This window comes from Moschus berezovskii, chromosome 8 (assembly GCF_049115385.1).
Source record: "Moschus berezovskii isolate FMDL1 chromosome 8, NW_MosBer_1.0, whole genome shotgun sequence".
Taxonomy (NCBI): Eukaryota; Metazoa; Chordata; class Mammalia; order Artiodactyla; family Moschidae; genus Moschus; species Moschus berezovskii.
This window is the reverse complement of record NC_142467.1, coordinates 60,626,715-60,646,451: the sequence shown is the minus strand read 5'-3', so window position 1 is coordinate 60,646,451 and position 19,737 is coordinate 60,626,715. Positions and strand designations below refer to the sequence as shown.

The window sequence follows — 19,737 nt, the reverse complement described above, 5'->3', positions numbered from 1 at the left end:
TTATGGGTAAAGTTGCCAGAGAGCAATCCAGTTATCAGCCTCAGCCCCAGTCCTTTCATATACAGTTCTGGAAGCAAACCCTCGAACCTAGTTGGATCTAGAAGAAGACGAGGAGAGAAGCAGCTCACAAGCGAAGCCTGCAGCACGCCTTGCACTGAATCCCTTAAGGGTTCGGTGAGGACACAGGCCCTGAGGTCAGGCACTTGCTCTGACGGCGAGGGGATAACGTCTGGAGTCTCGGAGCAGTGATCCAGCCTGAGGTGACTGCCTTTTGGAGTCTCGAGTATTCATGCCCACTTATCCATGCCTACTTGAAGGCCAGAGCAGGGAGGCCGGAGCCGGAACTCGAGTTTCCGTCAACCGCTCGGGAGCGCTCCGGGTGGCGCCTCCAGGCCTCGCTGCTGGGGGCCGGGGCTCGCGCTGTGACGCCGCCCCCCGCCTCGCCCCGCCCCGCGCGTGTTGCCAGGGTGATCAGGTGACTCCGCGCTCGCGGCGCTCGTGGAGGCCGTGACGTCAGGAGAGCCTAGTCTTCTCACTCGCTTCTTGGCAGGTGCGGCGCCACTTGTGCGGTCTCGTCAGGTTCCAGCGGGTCCCGGCCGAACCAGTGCTCAGCGGGTTCGTAGAGAGGAGAGGTGAGGCCCGCGGCGGACCCGGTCTCAGCCAAGCTGGGACCAGGGAAGGGGTTAGGCGCGGGCAGAGCCCTTCTGGGCTTTTGCGCACCCCCGAGCTCCCCAGAGGGCTCCGGGAGAGCGACGGGCTCCGGGGCGCGATGGGCGGACTCGGGCCGGGAAGCGCTCAGAGCTGGGGGAGAGGCCGGGAGCCGGCGGAGCGGTTGCAGCCGGCCTGATACACACCCCGGCGCTTCGCGGCTGCTCCTCCGGGTCCCGTCGCAGCGCCGCTGGCTGAGGCTGGGAAGATCCCGCACTGCCCGCCGGGGCCTCTGGGCCGAGGACTAAGGGGCTCCGCGTAGTGAGGAGCCGGCTGACTGAGAGCTAGGCTTGCCACACCCGGTCTCGAGGGACGTCTGCGGGAGGCGTCCGCGTCTCTTCGCCTTGAGCTGCGATTTCTAGAGCGCTGCGGGCGACCCACTCCGTGCGTAGAACCGAGCCTGTTGGGGGCGCGAGGCCGAGCGGGAGCTGGGACCAGAGGTGTTCAGAAAAGATGTTTCAATCCTGTTGAGTGCGATTTATAGAAATGTGAATAGACCTGTTGGGGCGAGTGAAATCTGAGCGGAGCCCCAAGGGATGGGGCTAATCTCCGGCAGCTGTGGGGGTTGGAAGAGTATGGGGAGGGAAAGGGGACCTCTGGGAAAGAGACCTTGATGTGGAAGTAAAGGAAAGATTTACTGGATTGAGTGCTTGGGCGGTTTAGAGGGCAGAGGAGAAGTTCGGAAAGTTAGGTTAGGGCCCATTTGGAAAAACTCTTTTGAGTGCTCAGCTGAGGGTTTGTGGGTGGGAGCCATTTAAGCGTCGGCTGGATTGCGGTAGGGGGAACAGTGGTATGGGGAGACTGAGGAGGCTGTTATAACAGCCTGGAAAAGAGATGACAACGCCTAGACCTCTAATCTGTTGGGATTCTGGAAACCTTGCTTAGGAAGTGTAGGAGCCAGGGATGGGGGTGTAGGCAGCCAGGTGCCAATTATCCTAGATTTTTAAAAAATTCCTTCTTCTGAGGGAAAAGAAGCAACCAGCTGCCTTCTCTTATCTCGTTTGACCCGATCAGTTATGACTGTTTACGGGGTTTGCCTTTCTTCATATGCATTGAGGTTGTATTGTCCACAGCACTTACCCTTTAGAGGTTTCAGAGTGTTCTACAACACCTCTTACACCTAGGGTGAAACCGAAAGTCCGAGTGAATGGTAAGAGATTTAATGGCACAGAAGTTCTTGAAGGATAATCAGTGCCCAAAACATGAATATGGGGGCATTGGGGAAGCTGAAAGAAGTTCCATGCTCTTTGTTAATTGTAGAACAGATTCCTCCCTTCCTACCTACTACTTTCAGTTTGTGGGCTTTCCAGGTAACGCTCCATAAGTGTTAATTGGCCATTTTTGTCTTAAATTCTTGAGAAATGAGAAGAAGATATTTTAATTATTGAAGAGGAATGATTGAGTGATGTACAGTTTTTTTCCAACTCTGAAATTTACTGATCCTGTGGGGGGAAAAAATTAAAACAACAACAGCTGTCCCTTTTATATTGAATCTTCCACAAACTTCTTTTTTCTGGAGGAAGTGAAATAGCTGAAACTTCTCACCAACTTGTTTTGTATTTGTTTGACTCCAGAAAACAGAATTGAACCTCCAGGGATCCTGTACAGTAAAAGGCAGTTGAGGGAATTGCTGAGAACTTGGCAAGGTTTGTGCATAAATGGAGAAACCAGCACAGCACCCACGGGAGGACAAATCCAGAGTGGTGGCACCTGGGGAAAGCAGACTTCCAGTCAGATCAGCAACGTCATTCTCTGTAAATGACATCTTAAGACAGGCCATTTGAGCATTGAGCAATGTGTGTTTACAACATATTTCTACTAACCCGAAGAGTTTTTCCCCTTGTGTGCTTATTCATTGGTAGGGTTTGTTAGTGTTTTTTATTGGGCTTTCCAGGAGCCCCATAATATTAAGAATCATTGGAGATTAGATTTCTGGGCCACATTTTTAAAAAATTGTTATCAATTTTCTAAATCTCTTTGGAAATATTTGAAACAGCCAGTTAACCATGCTTTCTTTGTAAACGGTCCCCCCACCCTCCAAACACTATAACTAATAGAGTAGGATAATCCCCTGGAGTAGGAAATGGCAACTCACTTCAGTATTCCTGCCTGGAAAATTCCATGGACAGAGGAGCCTGGTGGCCTGCAATCCATGGGATCAAAAAGAGTCAGATTGAGCACACACACAAGCAAGCACAAGGATAAGCAAATAGTTAGCTTAGAAACCCGGTTAGGGAATTGTAGATAGAGGGGAACTTCAGGGGGCTTTGGGAGACTACAGTAAGATTAATGATCACTCAAGAAAATAATGGGAAGATTCTGAGACCATGTGCGCTTGCTTGACTCGTAAAGCAAAACAAGTCGCTTAGCATCAAAGCCTGATTGGTTGGCTTAACAATAAAATAAAATCTAACCTGCTTAGCAACAAAACCATGCAACAGAAGCACGAGACAGGCCCCCAGACAATAAAGCAGTGGTGGCATGAGACCTACCTCCTACCCAGTGAGCTCAGTGAGTTAATGATCCCTAAAACATACTCTTTGACCCCCTAAGACATGTTCATTGCACAGTGCCCCCCAAGCAATAAAACAATAGTAGAGAATAAAGCCTACAACCTACCCAGTTGCGTCATCAAGTTAATGACCCTCAGGATGTGCTCTGTGCATACAAAAACAATCATTTATGGGAAGGTCACTTTTCAAAATGAAAGACCCACATTGTATTGAGACCTGAATAACTTTGTCCAAAGTGCTATGACAGTCCTGGCCTGATCAAATAGGGACAAGAAAACTTACCTGCTCTACCTGGGGGAAGAACTGATCATGGAAGTGTGACACTACTCAAGAAAGACAAAGATCTCCCTCACCCCTCTCTTTCTCTGATTATAAAAATGTAATCCACTGAATACTCAGGGCAGTACAACACTTGCCTGCCTGCTTATAAACCTTACAAGCATCTTGTTCTAGTAAATCTCATCTGTCACTTTGCCTCTCACTAAATTTTTTTCTGTGCTGAGGCATAAAAGACTGGGAGCTCTTTGGAGGCCCCTGAGATGACACCCAGTGGTTTCCTAACTGTGTGCTGTCAGGGCAGTTAAGTAGGCCAAGAGTTTTGGGAAATTTTCTGCTTTCATTCACCCTTGCCACCTCTACAAGTTTCCCACTGGTACAGAATTTAAGACTTCGATAGGAAGAAAAAATAGTGTTTCCCTAAACACAGTCTATGATAAACACCAGGGCTGGTTGCTCTGTTGAAGAACAGAAATAACCTCCCTTAGGGGAAATTGGGCCCAGATGAGAAGCAGGGTTGGGGTATGAGCCAGAGACCCATGGAACCTTCTAGGCCGGTGCCTTTGTCACCCAACAGCAGGCCCTCCTTTCCTGGCTGGAAACATTCCTCGCCCTTGAAATGGGATAATGGGCAGTGCTCTCTTCACAGAGATTCTTAAGGAGTATTCATAGGAGCTTATATGAAATTTGAGCTTCTCCAAAGCAAATATTTTAATTGTTGGATGAATGGTATTTTTTTGAGATACCGTGAAATAAAAAGAGGTGGACATTCTGAATTTTTTAAAAGCTTCATTGAGCACCCTAAGGCTTTTTTGTTTTTGTTTCCTGGTATATTTGGGTTTGGTCACCAGTAAACCAATAGTGTGATCTGGAGGCCTAAGGGTAAGTTCATGTTTGCATTTCATATGTAAATAAGTTCAGACTGTTTTACATTTTATCCATCTGGTTTAGAGTGCCTGGAGTAAACCAGTAACCTAGCAGCCTCTTGGGCTTTTGACCCAGCATCCTTTCAACCCAGAAGGAGTTAGTTATTAAGCTCTTCAGAGACTGAAGGAGCAATAATGCTCACTAAATTGAATGAGGAGTGAAATAGTCACCTTTTAAAATTCCCCTCTCCTACTGTGTCACTCTGCCAGTCCTTGGTCAGGTAGGGATTCAGGTGCTTGCTGAAGCATCCAGGGACCCTACAGAACTACAAAATCCATCTCTTAGACTTGTGGCATAGTTATCACATGAGGGAAGTTGCTGACAGGAGAGGCTTCCTGTTTTTCTCATGCTGATTTGAAAGCTGTATTCTAGGCCTCTAACTTCCTCACACTTGACCAAGTCTACTAATTGACTTGGCTGTAAAATGGGAGTCAGCAATTAAAACCCAGCAGTTTAGAAGCAAGGGGACTGGGCATGAGTTGACCCTCCAGGCTCTGACCAAAAAGGTTCACACCATCTTGGGCACTATATATAAAGGGCTCTTCAAAAGGAAGTGAACTTAGAATGACTTCTTTTATAGTTTTTCAGAGGCTTATGTGGAATATTATTGCAGAATCCGCCTGCAGTGTGGGAGACCTGGGTTCGATCCCTGGGTTGGGGAGATCCCCTGGAGAAGGGAATGGCTACCGACTCCAGTATTCTGGCCTGGAGGATTCAATGGACTGTGTAGCCCATGGGGTTGCAAAGAGTTGGACACGATTGAGCAACTTTCACTGTGCTGTGTGGAATATTAGTACCTATTTAGGCCTCAGAATCAGAGCTGGGAAACTGAATGGGCCCTCCCTTCTAAATCAAGGGAGATAAATGCTTTGAATCCAGTCTCTGTGGGCAGGCAACAAGTCTTTTTCGTCTTTGCCAGAAACGGGATAGTGTCTATTTTGAAGCTTTCTATTATCAGTTCAGTCGCTCAGTCGTGTCTGACTCTCTGCGACCCCATGAATCACAGCACGCCAGGCCTCCCTGTCCATCACCAATTCCTGGAGTTCACTCAAACTCATGTCCATAGAGTCGGTTATGCCATCCAGCCATCTCATTCTCTGTCGTCCCCTTCTCCTCCCACCCCCAATCCTTCCCAGCATCAGTCTTTTCCAGTGAGTCAACTCGTCGCATGAGGTGGCCAAAGTATTGGAGTTTCAGCTTTAGCATCAGTCCTTCCAATGAACACCCAGGATTGATCTCCTTTAGAATGGACTGGTTGGATCTCCTTGCAGTCCAAGGGACTCTCAAGAGTCTTCTCCAGCACCATAGTTCAAAAGCATCAATTCTTTGGCGATCAGCTTTCTTCACAGTCCAACTCTCACATCCATACATGACCACAGGAAAAACCATAGCCTTGACTAGACGGACCTTGGTTGGCAAAGTAATGTCTCTACTTTTTAATATACTATGTAGGTTGGTCATAACTTTCCTTCCAAGGAGCAAGCGTCTTTTAATTTCATGGCTGCAGTCAGCATCCGCAGTGATTTTGGAGCCCCCAAAAATAAAGTCTAACACTGTTTCCACTGTTTTTCCATCTATTTCCCATGAAGTGATGGGGCCAGATGCCATGATCTTCGTTTTCTGAATGTTGAGCTTCAAGCCAACCTTTTCACTCTCCTCTTTCACTTTCATCAAGAGGCTTTTGAGTTCCTCTTCACTTTCTGCCATAAGGGTAGTGTCATCTGCATATCTGAGGTTATTGATATTTCTCCCAGCAATCTTGATTCCAGCTTGTGCTTCTTCCAGCCCAGCGTTCCTCATGATGTACTCTGCATATAAGTTAAATAAGCAGGGTGACAATATACAGCCTTGACGTACTCCTTTTCCTATTTGGAACCAGTCTGTTGTTCCATGTCCAGTTGTGACTGTTGCTTCCTGACCTGCATACAGGTTTCTCAAGAGGCAGGTCAGGTGGTCTGGTATTCCCATCTCTTTCAGAATGTTCCACAGTTTATTGTGATCCACACAGTCAAAGGCTTTGGCATAGTCAATGAAGCAGAAATAGATATTTTTCTGGAACTCTCTTGCTTTCTCCATGATCCAGCGGATATTGGCAATTTGATCTCTGGTGCCTCTGCCTTTTCTAAAACCTGCCTGAACATCTGGGAGTTCACGGTTCACATATTGCTGAAGCCTGGCTTGGAGAATTTTGAGCATGACTTTACTAGCGTGTGAGATGAGTGCAATTGTGCGGTAGTTTGAGCATTTCGATTATAGTGTCGACTTAAAAAATATTCACAACTTAAAGTTGAGTGTTATTTGGTGGGAATTTTGAGGACTTTTAAGCCCAGAAGATAGCTTCTGAAGTAATCCTGAGAAAACTGCTCCAAGGAGATGAGAAGGGGAGCCAAGTTATATAGAAATTTTGCAACAAAAGGCAGGTAGTCTGAATATCAAAAGGTTATTGTTATTTAAAGAAAACCAGATAACCCATGTTAAGGAATTTGTCTATTTTCTGTAGGTGGAAGATGTGAGAGGCTGGGCTAACTGAAATCATTCCTTTGATATACACCTTAACCATCAGGCTAGTATCGTGTGAATGAATGTCCTCAGTTCATCAGGGCTTACTCTCACTGTAGGAAGAGGCTTTAGTCTGAGGGAGGCTGGATGGTAGGCATTCTCCTTCCTGAGTTCCCCTGGGGCTGCCCAGCTCAGGCTCGCGATAGAGGGCTGCAGTTAAATTGCTAATGATGGTGATATCCCTGTTTACTAACCGGGCAGGAAACGCTCCATTTCTCAATAGGCCTCCCTCATTTTATTGTACTTTGCTCTGTTGTGCTTTGCATATGCTGCGATATTACAGATGGGAGGTTTGTGGCAACCCTGTGTCCGTCGATGTCATTTTTCAACAGCAGTAGTTCACTCTGTGTGTCTGTGTCACATTTTGGTAATTCTCACAATACTTCAAACCTCCACCAGCAAAGAGATTACACTTTGCTGAAGGCTTGGATGTTTGTTAGCAGTTTTCAGCAATAAAAGATTTTTAAATTAGGTGCGTTCAGTTCAGTCGCTCAGCTGTGTCCGACTCCCTGTCCATCACCAACTCCCAGAACTTTCTCAAACTCTTGTCCAATGAGTCGATGATGCCATCCAACCATCTCATCCTCTGTCATCCCCTTCTCCTCCTGCCTTCAGTCTTTCCCAGCATCAGAGGATGTACATTAAGGTGTGTACATTGTTTTTTTAGACGTAATGCCTTTGTACCCTCAGACTATAGTATAGTGAATACATAATTTTTATCTGCACTGGGAAGTCAAAAACCTTGTGTGAGTTGCTTTATTGTGATACTCAGGTTATTGTGATGATGCAGGTAAATGATATAAGGGAGTCTTGGTACTCATGGTGAGAAGAGGGTTTGATTTACCTGAATTTACTCATTAGAGAGTAATACCTTGTTCACAGATGCCTCTTATCACTTCTCTGATTTGCGCTAAAGAGTCATTAGTGTCAAGAGAATTGGCCCAGAAAATAGCGTAGATCATGACTGAAAACTATCTGACCTCTTGGCCAGTGTTCACAAAATGGTAAGGGTTGGGGGCTGTTGAGTTGCAAAGTTCTTTGGGACGAAGAAGACCTGGGAAGTGGTGCCTGGCCTCTGGCCTCAGCACTTTGCCCGTCAGCTTTCAGTGTTGGGGCCTTGGGTAGGATCATATGGGTATAATACATGTGAAGAGGGGGACTTCTGTAGGAATGTGCCTAGCTCATGAGTCCTTATCTTTAAGCTTGTTTTTACTGTTTTCCTGCTGCCTGCCAGCTTCCCATAGACCCCAGACCCCGTGTCCCTCCTTCCCCCACCCCCAGCCTTTCTTCTGCAAACACCCTCACTAAGATTGTGATTCTTCAATCTCTGATGCAGTTTCTGCATCCTTCTAGTTCTGCTGACTTTGTGGAACTAAACTGTGGCAAATCTTGATATGTGATGGTGGCAGTAGAAACACCAGTGATGGGTGTTGTTGCTGTTTAGTCACTCTGTCGAGTCCGACTCTTTTGCAACCCCATGGACTGTAGCCTGCCAGGCTCCTCTGTCCATGGGATTTTCCAGGCAAGAATACTGGAGTGGGTTGCCATTTTCTACTCCAGGGGATCTTCCCAACCCAGAGACTGAACCCACGTGCACTGTGGATTCTTCACCACTGAGCTACCTGGGAAGGCCCCAGTGAGGGCTAGTTGCATGCTAAGTCAAAGGGCTTGGAAGTGGATGCTTTACCTGTTTCCCACAGTTAATTTATATTCCACCTGCATGATTTTTGTCTTATCCCTTTGCCATCAGTACTGTTAACATTTTTTTCTTTAAAGTGTGCCATTTTTTAAAAAACTCCAGAAGTTATTTAAAGGGGAAACTATGATTGGCTAAAATTGGAAACAGCTATCACCTGACACAAGTAGAAGGCAAATACTAAAAAGCATAACTGTTAAAATTGTCCACATTCCCCAAACCGTGCCACATATCCCACTTGGAAAAATACTGCCTTCATCCAAAGATGTGACTCACTGTGAATTTTTTCAGGGGGCAGTAGACAGGTGATAGGACTGGTTTGGGGGTAGCCAGGTTTCAGAGAGGGCCCCTTGAACCCCACCTCCTGAAACTCCGAGTGGCTCTGTGATACCAGGAAGACAGCAGAGTGAAGGGTCTAGGAACTGAGAAGAAATGTATGCAGTCAGTTGAAACCACTGGTGTTATAATAGGAGGTTTGCCAAAAGGAGGTCTTGGTGGTGGTGAACCTGTATACTATATCATCAGTAAATTCTAGGCCCTCTGCCAAGGATGTGTCTTTATTGATGCTGTGTTCTATTGCTCTTTCTGTGCAAGTGTGCACTTGGAAAACTCAAAATTTTGCTCAGGGTGGATGCAGTTTGTTTTTTGTTTGTTTGGGTTTTAATTAATCCCTACCCCATACTCCTTTGGTCTCCTTGGCTCCCATATATGAACATATGGTTGCTCTTGGTGGATGCAAATAATGACATCTAACCTCTATTTTGTGTAACCTTTTTGTCTGTAATGCCTATTTTAAAAATTCTATGAAAATGCAGAAAAGAAAGGAGGAAGGAATGAACTGCTCTGGGTTGTCTGGTCCTTGGGGTGACCACGTGGCAGGTGTGACTGGTACTTGCTGGTGTGCAGTGAAATTCACTCTTGTCCTTTGAAGCTGCCCCATGGTGCTGACTGAGCTGCGGCTCCTGCCACGGGTCAGGAGAGCTTGCTTTAATGATGAAGCGAAGCCAGGGCCGGTCTGGTAGCCGGCAGGAACCAGGCTTAGTTAAATTACCAGCACATGAAGCTGTGGGGGCCTCTTTCTAAGCTATCAAGATTTCAACTTTCCCACAAAGCCTAGTCTAATGCTCTGGGAGGGGGCAGGCAGAGCCCGTCTTTCAGGGGCTGTGCTGGTGGGGGACCTGGCCTGGGAAGTGGCCTTGTCAGCTTGTTGGGAGGGATGGACCTGTGCCTTTCTAGTGTGTCCTCTCAAGTTGGCAGGGGGCAGGGTTCCTCCCTTTTTTCTCTCTCCCTGCCCTAACCTGTCCTTTCATCTCCTCAACTCACTTTCTCTGTTAACAGCTTTCTTCCCTTTTACTTTTCTTTCTGTTCACTGCTGCTTTCGCTTCTACCCTCTCTCTTGCTGAACTCATTTTCTCTCCATTGTCACTTTGATGACTGACTGTTTGAAATTGCAGAGTGACAATGCCGTCCTGTACATCCCAGTGACTAGATGTAATTCAGAGATCCCAGCCTTTCTTTCTGAGGAGGAGCCAGTCTTCACTTCCCCATGGCTTTCAGATAACTGCATTAGTTGGGTAATGACCAGAGTCCCTGAGCTTGTGGTCGGATGAAGCTGGACATTGGAGTTCCCAAGGAGGTAGTGAGAGGTGGGGTAATTGCTGGCGTTTTGGGAGCTGTCAGACAAGGGGCTGAGTGAGGTCCACCTTTGAGGAGTCCTTCCAGAATCTGAAGGCAGTAGTCTGTCCTGCATTCAGGTGTCCTGTGGTTTCTGCAGAGAGCCATCCATGATTAATAAAGGCTGGAGAAGGAGCCCTTGGTGAGGTTCGCCTGGAATCTATGGGTCTGTTCACAGCTGTGGATCCTGCCCTGAAGCTGAAAAAAAACATATTCTCAATAGTAGTTGGATGGTTTTTGGAAGCATCTCGAAGCGTGGCTTTCCTGCTCAATAAGTTAAGAAGTAGGTTGTGTGCCTACTCAGTCGTGTCTGACTCTTCATGACCTTATGAGCTGTAGCCCGCCAGGTTCCTCTGTCCATGGAACTGTCCAGACAAGAATACTGGAGTCAGTAGCCATTCCCTTCCCCAGGGGATCTTTACAGCTCAGGGACTGAACCTGTCTCCTGTGTCTCCTGCAGTGGCAGACGGATTCTTTACTACTGCACCACCTGGGTTCTCCTAAAAGCTATGAAATAGACTTTACTTAAAGATAATTTCCATTTTTTAGCATGTATAGTCACCTCTCAGTAGTTCCAGGACCCTCTCACCAAAATTATGTGGATGTTCAAACCTCTTAGATAAAATGACATAGTATTTGCATATAACCTATGCATATCCTCTGAATACTTTAAATCATCTCTGGATTACTTGTAATACCTAACATATTGTAAGTGCTTTATAAATAGTTGCCATTCAAGCTTCCCTTTCTGGAACTCTGTGGGATTTTTTTTTTCTGAATATTTTTAATTTGCTGTTGGTTGAATCCAAGGTTGTGAAACCTGAAGATACAGAGGGCCAACTGTGTAGAAAAGTGTGTATGACAAAAAAAGTACAGTTTAATGAATAATTATATTCACTAATATAACTGTAACCTATTCAGGTCTAGAAATAGAACTTTATTTTTAAGCCCAAATGGGATAGTAAGAATGCTTTGTATTGTAATTTGCTTTTTTCACTATGTTGGCACTTTTCCATTTTCAATACATGTAATTCTACCTCATTCTTCTTAAGGGTCAAATAGCAGTTCTGTGGTTTGGAAATTCCATGGCTTATTTAACCATCCCCATAGAGGTGGACCTTTAGGATGTTACATATCATTTATGTATGTGCATGTATTTTATATATATGTTATATAGTTATTATAAGCAAATGTTATAATAAATATTTGTGTTTGTGGTGGCAAAGAATCTGCCTGCCAATGCAGGAGACGCAGGTTCGATCCCTGGGTGGAGAAGATCCCCTGGAGAAAGAAATGGCAACCCACTGCAGTATTCTTGCCTGGGAAATATCATGGACAGAGGAAGAGTTGGATACAACTTAGTGACTAAACAACAACAAACAAATATCATATATGTATTTGTATGTATTTGATATATAATGTTACATAGTTGTAAACAAATGTTATAGTAAATATTTGTGTTTGTGGTATAAAATCGTGTGGTTTGTTGTTTTTGTTTTTTTTTTTTGGTATACTGGCACTAGTCTATACCTGTAGGATAAATCCTAAAGGTGGAATTTCTGATTCATAGAATAGACTTCTTTTTATTATTTGAAGTTTCACTTAAAAATTAGTCTTTATTGAAGAATTTATAAGGAAAAAGAATGAACTCTCAATAAAAAGAAAGGGTGTATCCTCCAAACATTAGAGCGGAATGGGATTCTGATGCCTGGATGGTTCAGGATACACTATTTTAGTTGTTGGTAGATATTTTCAGATAGCGATTTTTGTTGTTTTTGCATTTGCATTTCTTTTTAAATTTTATTGAGGTATAGTTGATTTACAATGCTATGTCAATTTCTGCTGTACAGCAGAGTGACTCAGTCATACATATATATTCTATTCATATTCTTTTCCCTCATAATTTGTCATAGGCTATTGAATATAGTTCCCTGTGCTAATCAGTAGGACCTTGTTGTTCATCCATCGCATACATAAAAGTTTGCCTGTGCTAATCCGAGACTTCCAATCCTTTCCTCCCCATTGGCAACCACAAGTCAGTTCTCTGTATCTGTGAGTCTTTATGTTTTGTAGCTATGTTGACTTGTGTTGTCTTTTATATTCCACATGTAAGTGATAGCATATGGTATTTGTCTTTCTCTTTCTGATTTGCTTAACTTAGTATTGTAATCTCTAGGTCCATCCATGTTGCTGCAAATAGCATTATTTCATTCTTTTTGATGGTTGAGTAATTCGGGAAGCTTTTTTTTTTTTTGAGGACTGGTTAATAAAGGTTATATATCTTACTCCTTAGAGAGTGACAGGCCTAGGATCCAGCCAGAGATTCTGTATAGAAAGCTTTATGCAGTTAGATTTTAGCAGATGATATGTTTTTCTGTGTTGAGGGGAACTTCTCTGGAGTGTCACAGTCTTCAAGGCTGCACGTTTATTGTTGGAGGGAAATGAGATTGGCTATAGCCATGTTTTCAAATAATATTGAACTACTGTGGATTATTAATGTGTGTATGACTTTTCAGACTTCATTGTTCTTCATCTAATATATCAGGGCAAATGGAGAATGCTTACATCTTTGTGTTAGTTTAATGTTGGAGATAGTGGCTTAAAGCAATTACCTGAGTGGCTTTAACAAGCCATGTTACTAAACAGTTTGTAGATTTTTTTTTAGTTTCACGTGTAACTCAGTTATATAAGCGATAAATAGTTTTTATAGCCTTTGTAAGAAGGGAAAACAAGACAGTCTGTGAAATTCTTCATTACTCTAGGACAGGGCCTCCAGGGGTGGATGATCCACTATTATTTTTTTGCCTCCCTTGTGCATTTTGAGGCCCTTGTTCAGTGAAGAGCCCATTTCTGAGCTCTGTGTCATTGTGCATTCTACTGAGAGGCTACTACGCTAAAGCCACAAGCCAAAATGCTGATACAAAAGGCATGCTCTGGTTCATTGATTATGTGAGGACAGCTCAAGGCCCAGTTAACTCTCTGGCAGATGAAAGATCATGAATGAAGTAGGGATGGTTAATAATATTTGGGAGATTGATACCAGAATCCGTATTTAGACAGTCGGTTGTCTCCTTCCCACCTATTCCCACCCCCCTAAAAAAACAACTTAGGAAATGGTAACACAGCCAAATGTGTTACCCATAGTGAGGAAGTCATAAAAACAAAGATCTTGTCTATGTCACAGTATCAACTGTCATAGTCTCCTGGTGTTGCTCTGTTATTGTGAATGTCACTGCCACCTTTTAGAAGTGAATCCTGGGAATAATACTCTGTGCTTTCACTGAGGCGGCCACAGGTTCAATCCCTGGTCCAGGAACTAAGATTTCGCAAGCCATGCAGCATGGCCAAAAAAAAAGTAGAAGTAAACCCTTGCTGTTGCTGTTCCCCAGGGCCCCAGTGTGAAGCTTGCATGTCAGGAGTAGGTTCTTCCTAGATGAAGGCCTGTGGCTATGGAATGCCTGTTCTTGTGGCTTTGGGGTTCGGATTTGATGCTGTTGCTTCTTTTCTTGGACCACAGCAGGCTCACACTATGTGGCCCACTTCCTCTGTTGGCAGGGTTATTCTTTACTTATACATGTGTTTCAGTAAACGAGTAACTCTTTGAGATAACTGCCCTCTGAACCAGGCAAAGCGTCTGGTCTGTTTAGCCAAACCACCCACCCCATACCCTTGAAATTTGGCGAACTTCCAGATTTTTCCATCTGATGCGGTAACCAACAAATGGAAAAGAAAATTTTATTTTTACTATCAGAGGTACTGAAGAGGAAGAGCAAGCCAGCTAGAGTTAGTTCTTCCTCTGATATCCTCATTACTGGGCCTGTCAGGTGAAGAAGTGTAATGAAGTCACTCAGTGGTGTCCGACTCTTTGCGACCCCATGGACTGTAGCCCACCAGGCTCCTTGGTCCATGGGATTTTCCAGGCATGAATACTGGAGTGGGTTGCCATTTCCTTCTCCAGGGGGTCTTCTTGACTCAGGGATCGAACCCAGGTCTCCCGCATTGTAGGCAGACACTTTACTGTCTGAGCTACCAGGCAGTAAGTACTTAATGTTGAATAAACAAATGATCAGGCTTGCCAATAGTTATCTGCCAAGCAAATGTTACCTCTGACAAGAGTGTGAGGTTTGAGTAATCTGCATTCTTCTTTCTGCCTAATTCTCAGTTTGATCGTTGCTTCTTCTTAGAAGCCTTCGCTGACTCCCCTGACCTGTTGTCTTTACTTCTTTTAGAATGGCCAGATGACTGTGAATGGAATAAACAAACATGTCAACACCAAAATTTAATGAAAACTGTAAACCTGAGATGGTAGAGCAGCACAGAACTAGTAATTCTAAAGCTTATTTTTAGCACAGTCATACCCAAAATTATGGGTATGAGAATAAAAAAAAAACCTGAGGGACCTAGAATATAAAATAATCTGTTCACAAAGATCCTATTAAAAGGCCAGCTAATTAGGGAGTTCAAAAAAGACACAGAGGAGGTCTTTAGAATAAGATCAGTTTCATGTTTTCAGACTTTGAAGTTTTGAAAAATCCCAAAAAGGATATGTAAAGAGAGAGGGATAAGCATAACTTCTGGCTTTGAATATGAGAATAGTTCCAAAGTGGGGAAAGTCTGTATGTAACCTAGAGAAAAAAATTTTTTAACCCCAAGTTTGTTATTTAGCCAAATGACTTCTCAGTTTGAAGCAGAAGAAAACATTTAAACACCTTAAGGAACTGTGTTGTCTTGTGAGGAAAAGAATCATGGGGCTTCCCGGGCTGTTCAATGGTTAAGACTCTGAGCTTATACTGCAGGCAGCACAGATTTGATCCCTGGTTGGGAACTAAGATCCTGTATGCCTCGTGGTATACCGCCCCCCCCCCCAAAAAAAAAAACAATCACAATTACAAAAATCACTGTAAAAAGCAGTGAGGAGCAGATATAAAGTAGTTTATCCATAAAGGAGAATTTTTAGTAATAGAAAGGGAAATTAGAGTACTAGAAGGAGACAGAAGGTCTACAGAGGCAGTCTAGCTATTTAAAAAAAAAATAGGTGGGTAGCATGAAAACACAAAAAAGCACTAAGAAAACAATTTTTTTCAGACTGTGGAATTTTTTAAAATACAGAATAAATAACAATTGCCTGTAATTCTAACACCCAGGGAAAACCACTATAAATTTTTTTTTCCATCTAGCCAAATTTTATCTGTCTACTGTTATTGTACACTTAAAGCATGAAAATCTTATTGTACAACTCCAGGAGTATTCCATGTAATCATGACTCAGCTTAAGATGGGGAACATCTCCATTATCCCAGAAGTCACCTCCTGTGCTTCCAATCAGTGTCTGTAGATTCATTTTGGCTGTTCTTGAACTTCATATAAATGGAATCTTAGCAATATGAAGTCTAGGTTCTTTCATTGATCATTATCTGTTTGACTCATCCATGTTGCTGCAGATAGTATTCATTCTTTCCTTATTGCTGGGCAGTTTCTTTTTGATAGACTATACTGTAATCTTTCTGTTCTGCTGTTGATGAACACTTGGATAGTTTCCAGTTTGGGGCTATAATAAATTAAGCTGCTTTGACCTTTTTTTTTTTTGTCCATATCACACAGCATATGGGATCTTTAGATCCCTGACCAGAGACAGCACCTGCACCCCCTGTATTGGAGGTGCAGAATCTTAACCACTGGACCACCGGGGAAGTCACTGACGATTCTTGCATATATCTTTGGTGTGCTTATGCACTCGTTTTACTTCAGTGTATTTCTAAGAGTTGCTAGGTCATAAGGTAAATACTGCCTGAGTCATGAATATATTATAAACTTTGTTCTAAAGGTGTGATTGCTTTAGCTTTTATATAAAAGTCCATGGTATAGTATGAATTATTCACAGTTTATAAGGATGGAGATCATTTTTTTTTCCTCCCATAAGAATAGTTGGCACTATTTATTGAAAACATTAATTTTTACTTTCTGAGTTGCAGTGGTACCTTTCTAATAAATTAAACGACTACTGTGTGGGTCTCTTGTAGAATTCTTGATTCTGTAACATTGATCCATTTATTAATATTTATTTTAAAGAAAATCAGGATCATGCTATTGCATTTTTCTTACACTTAATATTATATCATGGCTTTGAAAGCAAATTAAAAATAAGTGCAAAGAAACTATTAATAGATACACCATAATTTATTGTTTTGGCTTTTTTGGACATTTGGGTTTTCTTTCTTTTTCTTTTTTGTTTTGCTCTTTTATGTTGCAGGCTTTCTGCAAATGTCTTGATAATCCTTGTTCATTCATTTATTTATGAGGCAATAAAAAGTCGATTAGAAGTTCTCTGTTGATGGGCTTTATTGTGGAATGACTGGGAGAGTCATTTCTTTGGCCTCTTGAATATAATTATCAATATATTTTTCCCCTTGGCGCTGCTCGGTTTTTCCAGAGGAACATTCTCCACCCTACTGCCTGCAAGGCTAGTGCCAAGATACCAGGTATCTTGTCATTTAAAAAATAATGACTTTGAAAAACTGTTCTTTCCTTCATCTCTACTTTGCTGAGATTGTTATCTCCATGGGCCACTTTCCGAAAGAATAGTTTCTACTCTTCTCATTTTATGGTTGAATAACTGAAAATCCTGTGACTTTGAGCATGTCTTGAGTGGGATCATCAGATACTATTCAATGCAGTCTTTTAAAAAAGTTTTTATTTTATGTTGGATTATAGTTGATTTACAATGTTGTGCTAGTTTCAGGTGTATAGCAGAGTGATTCAGTTATTCATATACAGGTATCTGTTCTTTTTCAGATTCTTTTCCCATTTAGGTTGAGCAGAGTTCCCTGTGCTATACAGTAGGCCTTTGTTGGTTATCTGTTTTAAATATAGTGTGTATATGTCAATCACAAACTCATGTTTCCCCTTTGGTTACCATAAATTTGTTCTCTAAGTCTGTAAGTCTGTTTCTGTTTTACAAATAAGTTTATTTGTATCATCTTTTTTTAAGATTCTGCATATAAGCATTATCATATGATATTTTTGTCTTTCTGATTTACTTCACTTAGTTATGATAATCTCCAGGTCCATCCGTGTTGCTACAAATGACATTATTGTTTTTATGGCTGAGTAATATTCCATTGTATGTGTGTACCACATCTTCTTTATCTATTCATCTGTTGATGGACACTTAGGTGCTTTCATGTCTTGGCTATTGTAAACAGTACTACAGTGAACATACGGGTGCATGTATTAAGACATGGGATTGTAAAAGAATCAGACATGGCTTAGTAACTAAACAACAACAAATCCTTTCAAACCATGGTTTTCTCCAGATAATGTGCCCAGGAGTGGAATTGCTGAATCATATAGTAGCTCTGTTTTTAGTTTTTTGAGGAACCTTTGTACTGTTCTCGATAGTGGCTGCACCAGTGTGCATTCCCACCAACAGTGTAGCGGGGGGGCTTCCCTTTTCTCCACACCCTCTCCAGTATCTGTTGTTCATAGACTTTTGGATGATGACCATGCTGACTGATGTGAGGTGATATCTCACTGCAGTTTTGATTTGGATTCTCTGATAATTAGCAACGTTGAGCATCTTTTCATGTGCCTATTGGCCATATGTATGTCTTCTTTGGAGAAATGTCTGTTTAGGTCTTCTGCCTGTTTTTTGATTAGGTTGTTTGTTTCTTTGATGTTGAGGTACATGAGTTGTTTGTATATTTTGGAGATTAATCTCTGTTGGTCACATCATTGGCAAATATTTTCTCCCATTCTGTGGGTTGTCTTTTCACTTTGTTTATGGTTTGCTTTGCTGTGCGAAAGCTTTTGAGTTTAATTCGGTCCTATTTGTTTATTTTTGTTTTTATTTCCATTACTTTCAGAGTCAGATGAAAAAGACATTGCTCTGTTTTATGTCATAGAGCATTCTGACTGTTTTCCTCTAAGTTTTATAGTATCTGGTCTTATATTTAGGTCTTTAATCTGTTTCGAGTTTATTTCTGTGTATGGTGTTTAAAAAATTTATTTCATTCTTTTACATATAGCTGTCCAGTTTTCCCGCACCACTTATTGAAGAGACTCTGTATCCTCCCATTGTAGATTTTTGTTTCCTTTGTCATAGATTAATTGACTGTAGTAGCTTGGATTTATTTCTGGGCTTTCTGTCCTGTTCCATTGGTCTATATTTCTGTTTTTGTGCCAGTAGCATATTGTTTTTATGACTCTAGCTTTGTAGTATAGTCTGAAGTCAGAGAACCTAACTCCTTCAACTCCATTTTTCTTCCTCAAAATTTCTTTGACTATTCAGGGTCTTTTGTGTCTCCATAAAATTTTTTAAATGTTTTGTTCTAGTTATGTGAAAAATGCCACTGGTAATTTAATAGGAATTGCGTTGAATCTGTAGATTGCCTTGAGTATTATAGTCATTTTGACAATATTGATTCTTCCAATCCAAGAACATGGTATTCTTTCCATCTGTTTGTGTCATCTTCAATTTCTTTCATCAGTGTCTTATGGTTTTCAGAGTATAAGTATTGGAGCTTCAACTTCAACATCAGTCCTTCCAATGAACAGCCAGGACTGATCTCCTTTAGAATGGACTGGTTGGATCTCCTTGCAGTCCAAGGGACTCTCAAAAGTCTTCTCCAGCACCACAGTTCAAAAGCATCACTTCTTCGGCGATCAGCTTTCTTCACAGTCTAACTCTCACATCCATACATGACCACTGGAAAAACCATAGCCTTGACTAGACGGACCTTTGTTGGCCAATTAATGTCTCTGCTTTTTAATATGCTGTCTAGGTTGATCATAACTTTCCTTCCAAGGAGTAAGCATCTTTTAATTTCATGGCTGCAGTCAGCATCCTCAGTGATTTTGGAGCCCCAAAAAATAAAGTGTGACACTGTTTCCACTGTTTCCCTTAGGCAGGTTTATTACTAGGTGTTTCATTCTTTTTGATGCAATGGAAAATAGGATTGTTTCTATAATTTCTCTTTCATTGTTAGCGTAGAGAAATGCAACAGATTGCTGTGTGTTAATTTTGTATCAGTGTTACCAAGTTCATTGATGAACTCTAGTAGTTCATGAACTCTAGTAGTTATCCAGTAGCATCTTTAGGATTTTTTATGTATAGTATCATGCCATCTGTAAACAGTGAAAGTTTTACTGCTTCTGAAGTTTGAATTCCTTTTATTTCGTTTTCTCCTCTGATTGCCATGGCTAGGACTTCCAACACTGTGTTGAGTAACAGTGGCAAGAGTGGACATCCTTCTCTTGTTCCTGATTTTAAAGAAAATGCTTTCAGCTTTTCACCATTGAGTGTGATGTTAGCTGTGGGTTTGTCATATATGGCCTTTATTATGTTGAGGTAAGTTCCCTCTATGCCCACTTTCTGGAGAGTTTTATC

General features: G+C 42.4%; 1 protein-coding gene across 1 annotated transcript in view; it reads left to right on the top strand.

The window, feature by feature from the left end:
• The first annotated feature begins 289 nt into the window (after positions 1-289).
• Positions 290-19,737, top strand: part of CYSTM1 (cysteine rich transmembrane module containing 1) — a 54,557-nt gene continuing 35,109 nt past the window's right edge. Inside the window, exons 1-2 of the mRNA XM_088839300.1 lie at positions 290-475; positions 518-632. Coding sequence (XP_088695426.1) covers positions 290-475; positions 518-632 — 301 coding nt within the window. The remainder of the gene's footprint in view (positions 476-517; positions 633-19,737) is intronic.